General features: G+C 46.1%; 1 protein-coding gene across 6 annotated transcripts in view; it reads right to left on the reverse strand.

Annotated features, from left to right (window-relative positions):
• Window positions 1-13,726, reverse strand: part of MORC2 (MORC family CW-type zinc finger 2) — a 70,648-nt gene that overhangs the window by 12,460 nt on the left and 44,462 nt on the right. For all 6 annotated transcript variants that reach the window (XM_049804540.1, XM_049804542.1, XM_049804543.1 and 3 more), the window contains 5 exons: window positions 13,252-13,337; window positions 3,029-3,169; window positions 2,349-2,503; window positions 2,076-2,204; window positions 629-734 (listed from right to left, as the gene is read on the reverse strand). In XM_049804540.1, the coding sequence (XP_049660497.1) occupies window positions 629-734; window positions 2,076-2,204; window positions 2,349-2,503; window positions 3,029-3,169; window positions 13,252-13,337 (617 nt within the window). The remainder of the gene's footprint in view (window positions 1-628; window positions 735-2,075; window positions 2,205-2,348; window positions 2,504-3,028; window positions 3,170-13,251; window positions 13,338-13,726) is intronic.

The following is a 13,726-nucleotide window of genomic DNA, read 5'->3' on the forward strand; positions in this document are numbered from 1 at the left end:
CATGGATGGAGACTGCACCTCCTCCCTGGGCAACCTGTGCCTGTGCTTGGTCACCCTCACAGGGAGAAGTGCTTCCCGATGTTCAGAGGGAACCTCCTGTGTTCTGGTTTGTGCCCACTGCCTCTAGTCCTGCCACTGGGCACAACTGAGAAGAGCCAGGCTCTGTCCTCTGTGCACTCTCCCTTCAGGTATTTATATACATTGATGAGATCCCCTTGGCTGAACAGCATATATTGGTGCCTGGGGTTGTTCCTCCCCAGGGGCAGGACGTTGCACCTCTCCTGGTTGAACCTCATGAGGTTCCTGTTGGCCCATTTCTCCAGCCTGTCCAGGTCCCTCTGGATGGATACGTGACCCTCTGGCCTATCAGCCACTCGTCCCAGTTCGGTGCCATCTACAAACTTGCTGAGGGTGCGCTCTGCAATTTGTGTATTGCACAAATGCCCAGCAACATGTCAGTTCCAAATATGTATGTCATCACTATTTCACAGATTGTGAGCACAACTTAAAGGTATAGAATTACTGCCTATCCCTCCAATTGTTCTCAAAGAAGAGATGACCAGAAAGAAACCTCAGACATGCAGAGAAGGCATACTGCAGAAAAGTCTTTATATTAACTGATTCTTACCTGTCTTGTTCAGGATCAGGGTTCATAGAGCATACCCAGCTATCAGGGTAATTCTTCTCCACTGAACTCAGCTGGAATGGGAGAGTCCGCCATTTCAGACATACATCTGTTAGAGAAGCACTTCAGAAGTCAGAAATATACAGCCTGAGCCACAAGATCATTTTCTTCCATAGCACTTCTCAAGCCCATCTAACGCCCAAGGACCACACCAATTTCCAAAGTATATCCAACGATAATAAGACCAGTGGCCAAAAAAAAAAAAAAAAAAAAAAAAAAGTGAGACAGCCACAGGATATACTGAGTGAATTCTTGCTTTGTCCTCACAAGATGCTTGGAGGAAGACCTCAGATCTTGTACAAGGCATTCATTACAAGAATCTGATGAAGCCTGGCATCAACCGATACTAAAGGACCCCACATTCACTGCTGCAATGACAGCATGCACAAACCAAACTGAACAGCCAGTCCTGAAATGACTGCTCATCTCAGAAGTAAGTCTCTTACTGCTGTCAATACAAAACAAGGTCAGAGATTTATCCATTAAAAAAAATTTATAATAATCTAATAAATTTTAGATGAGCCAGGAAGACAAATTTGGCTTCCAGAGCATTGCTGGCTTACCAGGAAATCACCAGCTTAAAAAAATCAAGTTTTGCCAAGAAAATGCAAACATTCTTAAATCAGGCTCTGGAAGGATGTCAACAGCAGAGGACAAGAAGAATGACAGGAAAGCCCCTCCTCTTTGGGAGGAACTTGGAAAGGACTGAGAAAACTGTCAAGGCAGGAGGACCTAACAAAATAATTCCACAAGACTGGCCTCACATTCCTTGCTACATTCTCATCCCCAAGTCCTGTGGGGAAAATGAGGTCGACAGAGTCTGGTGCCTCTCTACTAAGAGACAAAGTAGTTGTGTTGAGATCTCCCTTACCCCCAGAAGCACTTAGCCAGACCTGTTCAGAGGTGCGCAGAAGAGAACCTGCATTAAATTTGAAAGTCGACTGTAAATGGTTCCCTTCTGTGCTCACACCTAGTAGCGATTAGCAGGCCAGTGCATCAGAATACAAATTACTTGGCTACTTTCCATTGCCTATGGGGAAGTTTCAGATCTTAGTCTAGTGTTGGGATGGGTGGCTTTGGCCAGTTCCAGTTCATATGACATTTCTAAGCCCATTCTTAATACTGCTACTGGCCACACCTGCCCTGTGCTGTAAGGGCACCTGAAGAACAAACTGTGCAGGAAAGGAACCTTGTGCCAAGATGTCTAAGTGTACCATCAAGTGCAGACAAAGGCAACTCACAGAAGGAGACAAGACCTAGAAGGGGATAATGATAGCAAAGCTCATCTCAAATCTCCTACCCATTGAGCTGCTCCCCAACTGCAGCCAGGAGTCCCTCCCCACTTCCCCAGGGAGGACCAGCCTCCTACTCGCAACCTGGTCAGACGCACCGCACTGAATTGTGGTAGGGATCTCCATGGCTCTCCGGCGCTTGTAGCGGAGTTCACTGGATGGGGGCTGGTTCCAGTTTGCTGACAAATAACCAAATTCATCCCAGAACTTGATGATACCTCTCTGGGCTGGAAAACAAACAAGCCCTCACTCAGTATGCAGCCACTAAAACAAAAATCACCACCTGCACTCCTGACTGCCCTCCCCCTTAGCTGCCTTCCAGCCACCAAAGTTTCCCCTTCCAGCCCCTGGTAATTGTGAAGTTTCATTACCTATAGCAACATCCTTCCAATACTGAGCCAAATGCTCTCCCATGGCCTTCAGCAAGTGTCGATACTCTTTGGCATCAGCGAAGTCTTGTTTATTATGGGTAGGCTCCAGAACCAAATAGGGCACGTCCACCACGCCTACTACTCCACCACATGCCCTGGAAGAGGGACACACAGTCACAAACATCATTGAACTACCAGGTCATTGTTCAGAGAAACAACATTGAAAATAGCAGGTTACATACGCACTCAATCACCCACCCATTCCTGCAGCAGTACTGGTTTTAATTCATCAGCTTTCTAAATGAGACTCGAGCCGGCATGCAAAAAATAAGGTGGGCTCAAATATTTGTATTGGCTTTCAAGACCTGTCCCTAGAATAAGGCAGTACTGCTACCAGTATTCATCAGCCCCAAATGCCAGCACTGAGCACAAAAGCCTCGCATTGTTGCAGGTATGACCAAAATCTGTGTAAAGAACCCTCTATCAAGAAACCAGGGAAATATTGGGCAATATTAAATATAATTTATTTTTCAGAATCCAAATTAAAGGCTGACAAAATGAGTAAGCCTCATGCTCGTGCAGAATGATTAATGCAGAACAAGGTTATTGCACAGCCTGTTATATGTAGGAACATGCCAGGCTTAATCAAAAAGATTGCTGAAAAATCTCCAGGAACTCACATGCCACCCTCCAGCTGTGGGCCCACCTTCTCATACATCTTTATCAGTCGACTGCAATTATAAATGAACATGCCATCCAATTCGCGCTGCTCAATATTCACACCAAAGATAAAATTCAGTTCTTTGGGTTCCTTCAGTGCCCTATAAGAGAAAGAAAGAGTCTCAGAGATGTTGAAAAAAAACCTAATTATTGGCTGTCATTAGAGAGAAGGTATGGAAAACCAGCACCTTTGAGCATTATGGGTTTACTAACACCTGTCCTGTAGTCTGCTATTTCAAAAAACACAAAGCTTTTGTTTAATGTGCATTACAACTAAACATGAACAAAATACAAAAACTTTGCAATACAGACAACAATTTAGGCTGGATAGTATCTATTCTGATAATTTAATGATTAATTTGGACACGTTTTCTCCTTCAGGAGTGGATTCTGTTTTTTATTTCAGATCTCTTGTTCAAAAAAATTACAGTTAACTGGTTTTATGAAAGTACTGTTAGGTACAGACTGGTCCTCTCCAATGCTATTTCGGTTTGTATTTTCCAGATGTAGGTGTCTATGCTAGACAAAGCATGGAAATTAAGATTTTGATACAAAACTACAGTCTTGATATTCAGATTCTGGAAAAGCTATCATAATCACGATTTTTACAATGTTATTACTCTAAGTTCGAAAGCTGGAAGATACAACACACAGCCCAAGCAGAGCTTTTTTTCTGGAAATGACAGGAGAGCAACTTGTATTATTTCTACTTTATCTATGCAGCAGATGACTTCAACAAAAGTTGGCCTCAAGTATGTTTGTGACCACATACGGATTTCTGAATCTGAATCTTTGATTATCAGGAATTTTATCTCCTGTGATGCAGAAAGCCTCAAGAGATTCAGATCTCTACTTTATAAATCCAACAAAATCCCCATGTCTCACAAACAGAACTACTGCTCTTTAACAGACTAAATTAAGTAAGTTTCACAGCTGTATTGGGTCTGGCTGAGATGGAGTTAGTACTCCCTATAGCAGCCCTCATAGCACTGTGCTCTGCAGCTCTGTAGCTAGAAAGGTGTTGATAACACACCAGTGTTTTGGCTACTGCTGAGCAGTGCTGGCACAGCATCAAGGCTGTCTCTCCAACATTTTTGCCCTCCCCTCAATGGCAGGCTGGGGCAGGGCAAGATCTTGGGACGGGACATAACCAGGACAGCTGACCTAAACTAACCAAACAGATATTCCATACCATATGACGTCAGCTCAGATATAAAAGCTAAGTGAAGGGAGACAGAGAGGGGGGCATTTTTGTCTTCCGGAGCAAGCACTACGCGTACTGGAGCCCTGCTTCCCAGGAAGTGGCCAGACATCGCCTGCTGATGGGAAGTAGAGAGTAACATCATTTGTTTTTTCTTTGCTTTCGTGCGCAACCTTTGCTATCATTTTATTAAACTGCCCTTACCTTGACCCACGAGCCTTTCGTTATATTTTCTCTCTCCCCCGTCCAGCTGAGGAGGGGGAGTGATAGAGCGGCTTTGGTGGGCACCTGGCATCTAGCCAGGGTCAACCCATCACAGTCCTTTTTGGCGCCCAACGTGGGGCTCGACAACGGCAGTTTTGCATTAAGCGTTCTATAGCTAGTTATTAAGTGGCAAGCTCCTGTGCATGTCACAGAGCTTGTTAGCTGCTTGCTTATCTCTAGCTTGCTGAGTTTGGGAACATGTTAATGCAAATAATGGCTGTGTGCTTTGTCCTGGCACTGATGGCTTTGTTGTGCTGTGGGAGCTATCTTGTGTGGAGAATGAAGGAACGTGGGAACGTGCTAATACAAATAGTGTCTATGTGCTTTGTCCTGGCAGTGATGGCTTTGCTGTGTTGTGGGAGCTATCTTGTGGAGGACATGAGGGAACACATCTCCCTCTCCCTACCAGGCACTGATGTGAATGGTTTTATTATGCAGGCTCCCGAGGTCCTTGTTCACCCTTACGTGAGCTGTTCAATACTAATAATTAATACTGGTGGCATATTATGGGTATTGTGGAACCTGGTCTCTTCCTGGTATAAGAGGAGGCAAGTTTTAGGTGAGGCAATATTGAAATGTGCCCTCAAGCGACCAGTCCCTGGGTGGCAGGGTATATGGAAGGATTTGGGCAGATTCCTAGGACGGTTATCACCTCCCATAATCTGGGATTTTACATCCGAACAGGCAAGTAACCCTGGCAAACTGACACGTCACCTGATAGAAGGGTGCCTTGCCTATTCCAATGAAAACCAGCAGCTTCTTGCACTGTACTGGGGCCTGGCCTATGCCTACCGAGCCACAGTTCAACACTCTCAGAGGACCATGGTTGAGGCAGGGACCCAGACTGCATCTAAGGACACGTTGCTTGAGATAGGGACCCAAACAACAACTACAGTAATTGCCCCAGTAGTGAAACGGAAACAGTGGACAAGGAGATCAACGGGTCCATACCATCGATTAGTGAGGGAAGAAGAAGAAGAGGAAAGGCTTGATTTAGAAGCTGGTCCTTCGATAAAGAAATTGGAGGAAGGAGTGAGGGAACTTAAACAAGAAGCAGAAACTACCCGGTCCCTGACGTCCTCAGAACTTCGGGACTTGCGGAAAGATTACAGCCGCCAGCCAGGTGAGCGGATTGCTGCCTGGCTGCTCCGATGCTGGGATAACGGGGCTGATAGTCAGCTACTGGAAGGCAAGGAAGCACAACAGCTGGGATCCCTCGCTAGAAACCGGGGAATTGAAAGAGGAATTGGGAAAGAGGCAGCAATTTGCAGTCTCTGGAGCCGGCTCCTCTCAAGTGTGAGGGCAAGATATCCATTCAAGGAAGATCTTGTCAATTCATCAGAAAAGTGGACTACTGCAGATGAAGGCATTTAGTACCTGAGAGAGTTAGCAGTGGTGGAAGTCATCTACAGTGATCTAGATGGCGAGGAAGTTTCCAAAGACCCAGAGGATGTCCTGTGCACATGGGCCATGTGGCGAAAGGTGATTCAAGGTGCCCCAGCGTCGTATTCTAACAGCTTGGCAGCAATGTATTGTCCAGATATGGAAACACCAACTGTGGAGAAAGTGTCGTCTTGGCTCCAAAACTTCGAGGAAAATCTTTGTGTCTCCTCATCCCTACAGGACAGTGCCTTGGCTGTTAGGGATGCTCCAAGAAATCAGTCCTCCCCTGCCCCGGTCAGAGGGAAAGGGAGCCCAAGGCGTATGCCACGTGGTACACTCTGGTTCTTCCTGCGTGACCAAGGGGAGGACATGAGGAAGTGGGATGGTGAACCCACCTTTAAGCTGGAAGCCCGCGTACGTGAACTGAGAGGGAAGACAGCTGTTAAGAAGGGGTCACCCAAGAAGAAGGCTGTCAGCGTAGTTGCTGTAGAGGCCCAAGAAGGCACTCAGCGATCCTCCAGGCATAGAAGAACTGAAACCACCTCCCTTGATTCTGGTGAGGGGACTTCTGGTCTGGTACCGCAAGGATCGGACAGTGAATATTCTGATGAGGAACAGCAATAGAGGGTCCCTGCCTTCGGCCAGGAGAAGGAAAGGGATGATCGGATATACTGGACTGTGTGGATTCGATGGCCTGGCACATCAGACCCACAGAAGTATAAGGCTTTGGTAGACACTGGTGCACAGTGTACACTGATGCCATCAGGATACAGGGGCACAGAATCCATCTGGATCTCTGGAGTGACAGGGGGATGCCAAGAATTGACTATACTGGAGGCTGAAGTGAGCTTGACAGGGGACAAGTGGGAAAAGCACCCCATTGTGACCGGCCCAGAGGCCCCTTGTATCCTTGGCATAGACTACCTCAAGAGAGGGTACTTCAAGGACCCAAAGGGGTGCCGGTGGGCTTTTGGTGTAGCCACTGTAAATGCAGAGAAGATCAAACAGCTATCTACCCTGCCTGGCCTCTCGGAAGATCCCTTTACTGTGGGATTGCTGCAGGTTGAAGAACAGCAGGTGCCTATCGCTACCAGGACAGTGCACCGTCGGCAATACCGGACAAACCGAGACTCCCTGGCTCCCATCCATGAGCTGATTCATCACCTAGAGAGCCAAGGAGTCATCAGCAAGACTCATTCACCTTTTAATAGTCCTATATGGCCAGTGCAGAAGTCTGATGGAGGATGGAGGTTAACAGTAGATTATCGCGGCCTGAAGGAACTGACACCGCCATTGAGTGCTGCTGTACCAGACATGTTAGAGCTTCAATATGAACTGGCATCAAAGGCAGCCACATGGTATGCTACAATTGATATTGCCAATGCATTTTTCTCCATTCCTTTGGCAGCAGAGTGCAGGCCACAGTTTGCTTTCACATGGAGAGGTGTCCAATACACCTGGAATCGGCTGCCCCAGGGGTGGAAGCACAGCCCTACCATTTGTCACGGATTAATCCAAATGGCACTGGAACAAGGCAATGCCCCTGAACATTTACAATACATAGATGACATCATCATATGGGGCAACGAGGCAGAAGAAGTGTTTGAGAAGGGAAAAAGAATAATTCAGATTCTTCTGAAAGCTGGTTTCACCATAAAGAGAAGTAAGGTCAAGGGACCTGCACAGGAGATTCAGTTCTTGGGAATAAAATGGCAGGATGGTCGCCGTCATGTCCCTATGGATGTGGTTAACAAGATAGCAACTATGTCTCCACCAGCTAACAAGAAAGAAACACAAGCTTTCCTAGGCCTTGTGGGGTTCTGGAGAATGCATATTCCAGGTTATAGTCAGCTTGTGAGCCCTCTCTATCGAGTAACGCGGAAAAAGAACTATTTTGAATGGGGCCCTGAACAACAACAAGCCTTTGAGCATATCAGACAGGAAATAGCTCGTGCAGTAGCTCTTGGGCCCGTCCGAACAGGACCAGATGTACAAAATGTACTCTACACTGCAGCTGGGGAACATGGTCTCACCTGGAGCCTGTGGCAGAAAACACCAGGAGAAACCCGAGGTCAACCATTAGGGTTTTGGAGTCGGGGGTACCGAGGATCAGAAGCTCACTATACCCCGACTGAAAAAGGGATATTAGCAGCATATGAGGGGGTTCGAGCCGCTTCAGAAGTTGTTGGTACAGAAACATATCTCCTCTTGGCACCACGATTGCCCGTGCTACACTGGATGTTCAAAGGAAACATCCCCTCTACGCATCATGCAACCAGCGCTACATGGAGTAAGTGGATAGCATTGATCACGCAACGGGCTCGACTGGGGAAATCTAACCGCCCAGGAATTCTGGAAGAGATCATGGAATGGCCAGAAGGCAGAGATTTTGGAGCATCACCTGAGGAGGTGACTCGTGCCCAAGAGGCACCACCATATAATGAGTTATCAGAAGATGAAAGGTGTTATGCTTTGTTTACTGATGGATCCTGTCGTGTGGTAGGGAACCATCGGAAACGGAAAGCTGCTGTGTGAGTCCCACACGACAAGTCATTGAGGCCACTGAAGGAAAAGGCGAGTCAAGTCAGTTTGCAGAAGTGAAAGCCATCCAACTAGCTCTAGGCATTGCTGAACGAGAAAAGTGGCCGGTACTCTACCTCTATACCGACTCCTGGATGGTGGCTAATGCCCTATGGGGGTGGCTACAGCAGTGGAAGAAGACCAATTGGCAACGCAAGGGTAAACCCATCTGGGCAGCAGCATTGTGGCAGGACATTGCTGCCCGTGTAGAACGCATGACTCTAAAGGTACGTCATGTAGATGCTCACGTGCCCAAAAGCCGTGCCACTGAAGAACATCGAAATAATGAACAGGTAGACAAGGCTGCCAAAATAGATATAGCTCAGGTGGACCTGGACTGGGAGTGTAAGGGTGAGCTATTTGTGGCTCGATGGGCCCATGAGACATCGGGACATCTAGGGAGAGATGCAACATATAGGTGGGCTCGTGATCGAGGGGTGGACCTGACCATGGAGGCCATCACACAGGTCACTCATGAATGTGAAACACGTGCTGCAATCAAAAGAGCCACCAGAGTAAAGTCTCCCTGGAACAGAGGGCGGTGGTTGGGCTTTCAATATGGCAAGGCCTGGCAAATTGACTACATTGGACCACTGCCACGAACACGCCAAGGCAAGTGCTACGTACTCACCATGGTGGAAGCAACTCCTGGTTGGCTAGAAACATATCCTGTAAACCATGGCACTGCCCGAAACACCATCTTAGACCTCGAAAGGCAAATTTTATGGCGACACGGTACCCCAGAAAGAATTGAATCAGACAATGGGACTCATTTCCGAAATAACCTCATAAGCTCCTGGGCAAAGAAACATGGCATTGAGTGGGTGTACCACATACCCTATCACCCTCAGGCGTCTGGAAAAATTGAGAGATATAATGGACTGTTGAAGACTATGTTGAGAGCGCTAGGCACTGGGACATGGAAGCATTGGGATGCAAATTTAGCAGAAGCCACTTGGCTAGTTAACTCTAGAGGATCTGCTAACCGTCCTGGTCCTGCCCAAACAAAAGCCCTACATACTGTGGGAGGAGATAAGGTCCCCATGGTGCACATGGGGAAGTGGCTGGGGAAGGCAGTGTGGATTGCATCTCCCATGGGAAAAGGCAAACCCATTCGTGGGATTGTCTTTGCTCAGGGACCTGGGTGTACTTGGTGGGTAATGCGGAAGGATGGGGAGACCCAGTGTGTGCCTCAAGGACATTTAACCTTGGGGGAAAAATAATCTGTGATGTGAGTTGTAATGTAGCAGGAATGACCTGAACTGCAGAGGAGTGAACTTCGCAAGGAACCAGACAAGTGCATTGGTGACCCAAACCAAGCTGGCGTTGGTGCCCAACGATTGAACGTACTGCTTCTCCTGTCCTGACCATTCATCTTGATGGACGGGGCCCAAGTCATAACCTGTGTGTGTGAACATCTGAAGGAGTGGAAGAAGCCCATGGAATATCTATCTCTTAAAGGACAGGGGATAGTAATTAATAAGAATGTATAAATCTGTACGTTGGGTATAAAAGTTGTTTAAGTATGTAGTTTCAGTTGTAAGTGTGGGTAAGAAAGGATTTCAGTAATGAGAATTAAATACAATAGTATGGTTAGAAGATATCTGTATTAAATTATGTGGGACCTGAGCAGGACGCAAATGCCATGGAATAAGGGGTGGAGATTGTATTGGGTCTGGCTGAGATGGAGTTAGTACTCCCTATAGCAGCCCTCATAGCACTGTGCTCTGCAGCTCTGTAGCTAGAAAGGTGTTGATAACACACCAGTGTTTTGGCTACTGCTGAGCAGTGCTGGCACAGCATCAAGGCTGTCTCTCCAACATTTTTGCCCTCCCCTCAATGGCAGGCTGGGGCAGGGCAAGATCTTGGGACGGGACATAACCAGGACAGCTGACCTAAACTAACCAAACAGATATTCCATACCATATGACGTCAGCTCAGATATAAAAGCTAAGTGAAGGGAGACAGAGAGGGGGGCATTTTTGTCTTCTGGAGCAAGCACTACGCGTACTGGAGCCCTGCTTCCCAGGAAGTGGCCAGACATCGCCTGCTGATGGGAAGTAGAGAGTAACATCATTTGTTTTTTCTTTGCTTTCGCGCGCAACCTTTGCTATCATTTTATTAAACTGCCCTTATCTTGACCCACGAGCCTTTTGTTATATTTTCTCTCTCCCCCGTCCAGCTGAGGAGGGGGAGTGATAGAGCGGCTTTGGTGGGCACCTGGCATCTAGCCAGGGTCAACCCATCACAACAGCGTCCATGAAATCCATGCTAAGGATTTTTCATAATGAGGATGCTCAGTTTCAGGCTGAAGGCGTCATCAAACATGAGGTCCAAACTTTTAACTATTGAAAGGCAAAGTCTATACAACGGTCCCACCCACCCCTCTCATTTCTGACCCTCCTTATTCCCCCCATCAAATTCTTAGCACTTACATGCTTTATCCCAATTAGGAATTTGATTTCTCCTTAAGTGACCAGTTGAAGATAGTGGAATTCTTTAAAATGATCTGTTGACTGTCTACTAATATTAGATATTAAAAGAACCCGAGCTATGCATGCGTGAGCGCTGCACAATAATAATCCGCAGATATAAGATGTAAGTCTGTCTTAAGGGTCAGCATCTCAAAATAAATCCTGGAAATAGATTAATTTCATGTTCATTTTCTGTTTAAAGCCATCCTCTTCCCCACACAGACGTACAGGTACCCCATAACATACCTTCCTTTAAAACAGATTATTCTAAATAAGTTAGTAGGAAAACACCTGGAATAGCAGTTCTCAGTAATTTTAAACCTAAACCTTTGCCAAGTGGTGTTCTGAACACTGTCAAAAATAGAAGCTGGGCTAGAATGTTACCCTTTTGGTCTCAGCTCAGGCAGATGGTCAACTGTGATTTGAAAACACGAGTAGGTGTGGCAAAACACCCATCTCATGGACTAATTTTCTTTTTCTAACTTCTGGAAAAGGATGTAGAGCCTTAAATTTCAAGTAACAATGTGCACTCACCTACAAAATAGGAAAGGCATCTCCTCATTTTTATCAGAGAGGACAGGAAGTCAAATTATCATCCAAACCATGGAAAACTAGGAAGACAGTTAACTCTATCTCAGCTGAAACCAGGACAAGTGGTGGGCCAAAAGCCCAGGATTTTATTACTAGGACTTCAGCATCTGTCCTAGGACTTTAGTATCTGTCCTATCCGCTGGATTTATAACCTGACCTTAAACAGGCTTTGGAAACCAGAAAGCACTTCTTTATTGGTGCACCCAGCACCAGAGAAACAGCAGAAAACTGTCCTAGGATATTCTCTATAACTCAAGAGTTTTCTGAGAGGCTTTCAGAAGGTTTCCCATTATACACATTTTCAGGAATTTCTTCTGTTTGCTGGATAAAATACAAGATTATGGAAAAGCATGACCCTCTGAACTCTGATCTCTGGTGATGAATGCAGGGACACAGGGAAAGTCATATGCCTGCCCAGAGCTGGTGGAGCACCTGGCAGTTCTCACCTGGGAGCACACATGGCTGAGTCTGTACAGAAATCCGAACAAAAGGCCTTTTCCTCTGCTGTGGGTTAGCTGTCACATATATGTATTTTCCTTATTATCACATATTTGAAATGTGACTAGAGATAACCTTTTGACATACCTACAACTGTGGTATCCTTCCAAACCAGCTGGTTTACATTTTGTGGCCTACAAACCTTCTCAGATTCAAACAAAGAACTGCTGAATAGAACTTGGAATCTCTCATTTCCAACTAATCAATAAAGGCCATAGAGAAGCTATTTTCAAACAAACTTGTATTGTCCAAGTTCTTTGTTTGTTGTTCAGCTTTTTAAAAGGAAAAAGCAGGAAGGCCAGAAGACCATTCACAAAATTTTACTCTGTGCATTAATGTAATCAAAACCAAGAATTAAAAGACAAGCTGTACGTGGAAGAGTACCTGGAAGCTGAAGAAAAGAGCTTCTCCCAAGGGTTTCTGCATTCTTCAGATCACAGCTCTAGCACTTTTAAATTAAAGCTGTATTTATTTATTTATAGCATCTTAAGATGGATTAGGTCTACCTCTGGCAACAAGTCTGGGATAGTTCTGACCTAAGCAGCCATGTAAACTAGCATGCAAAACAACTGGGTGGGAACAGAGACTTGGTATATACAAATCCCTAACTTTCTCAGACTCAGCATTTGTTTTAAGAGCATTTGTTTCTGGTTATGACTTCATTTGTTAAATGCATATGACAAATTTGCAAAAAAACTGTATACAAATAGTGAAATATTCCTGTGAGTACATCGATAGCGAGGTTAATTGCAACCAGAGCTAAGTTAGAACAATGTCTTGGGATTTCACAGCACTGACTGTAACAGAACTCAGCAAGTTTTTAGAAAACACCTCTACGACTCTAAAAGCCACTTCACTGTAACTTGCTAACATTTGTTTGCTTCCCTGAATCTTACCTGCAGATGAAAAAGCAAAAGAGTGAAAAAAGCTGACATGAAAACCACGTAAACATCACAGGAAACAGGGCAAATCCAAAGATGTCTTTCAGCAAGTAAGAGGGTAATAGCAGAAGCAACCAGAATAGCAAACTCAATCCCCTTGGTTTAACAGCCAGAGCATACAGGATGCCCACAGATATTTAAGCTTTGAGCCAAACTGCTCCCTCCACCACACAGGCAAAGTAGGAGAGACATCTGACCACGTGGAGTGAACAGCCTGGGAAAATCAGAGCTTTGAACCACCCTGCACTCACCGCTGCTTTGCATCCTTGATCCTTTTTTTGACATCAGCCTCCCGGCGCATGGTTATTGCGGAGTTTTGGACTTGACGTAGTGTCACCTGCAAACAGGCATCACATAGTAAAACCGCTGCTGTGAAATTCCTGAAATCAACTCACATTTCCCTGGCCTCTTCTCAGAGGCTGACATCAAACAAAGCACCTGGGGGCTGGGGGTTGCCCTTCCCACTCAGGATATCCTGGTGGTTGTGGGCAGAGAAACATCAGCATGCTTCCCACTTGGGCTGGAAACCACATGCAGATGTTGAAGCATGTCCAGTGGTGATGAGACCACAGAGCTGCCTGAACGCTGCTGGCAACTCAACACTGACTGAAGTTGCCCCCTGCTAAACCTACACACCAGCTGCTACCACTGGGTGCCGACCAGCCAGTGCTGCTCCAAAGCCATCACTCTGAATTGTTCCTCAGTGCCTAAAACATGATGTGCTTC

This window comes from Accipiter gentilis, chromosome 7 (genome assembly GCF_929443795.1).
Source record: "Accipiter gentilis chromosome 7, bAccGen1.1, whole genome shotgun sequence".
Classification (NCBI taxonomy): Eukaryota; Metazoa; Chordata; class Aves; order Accipitriformes; family Accipitridae; genus Astur; species Astur gentilis.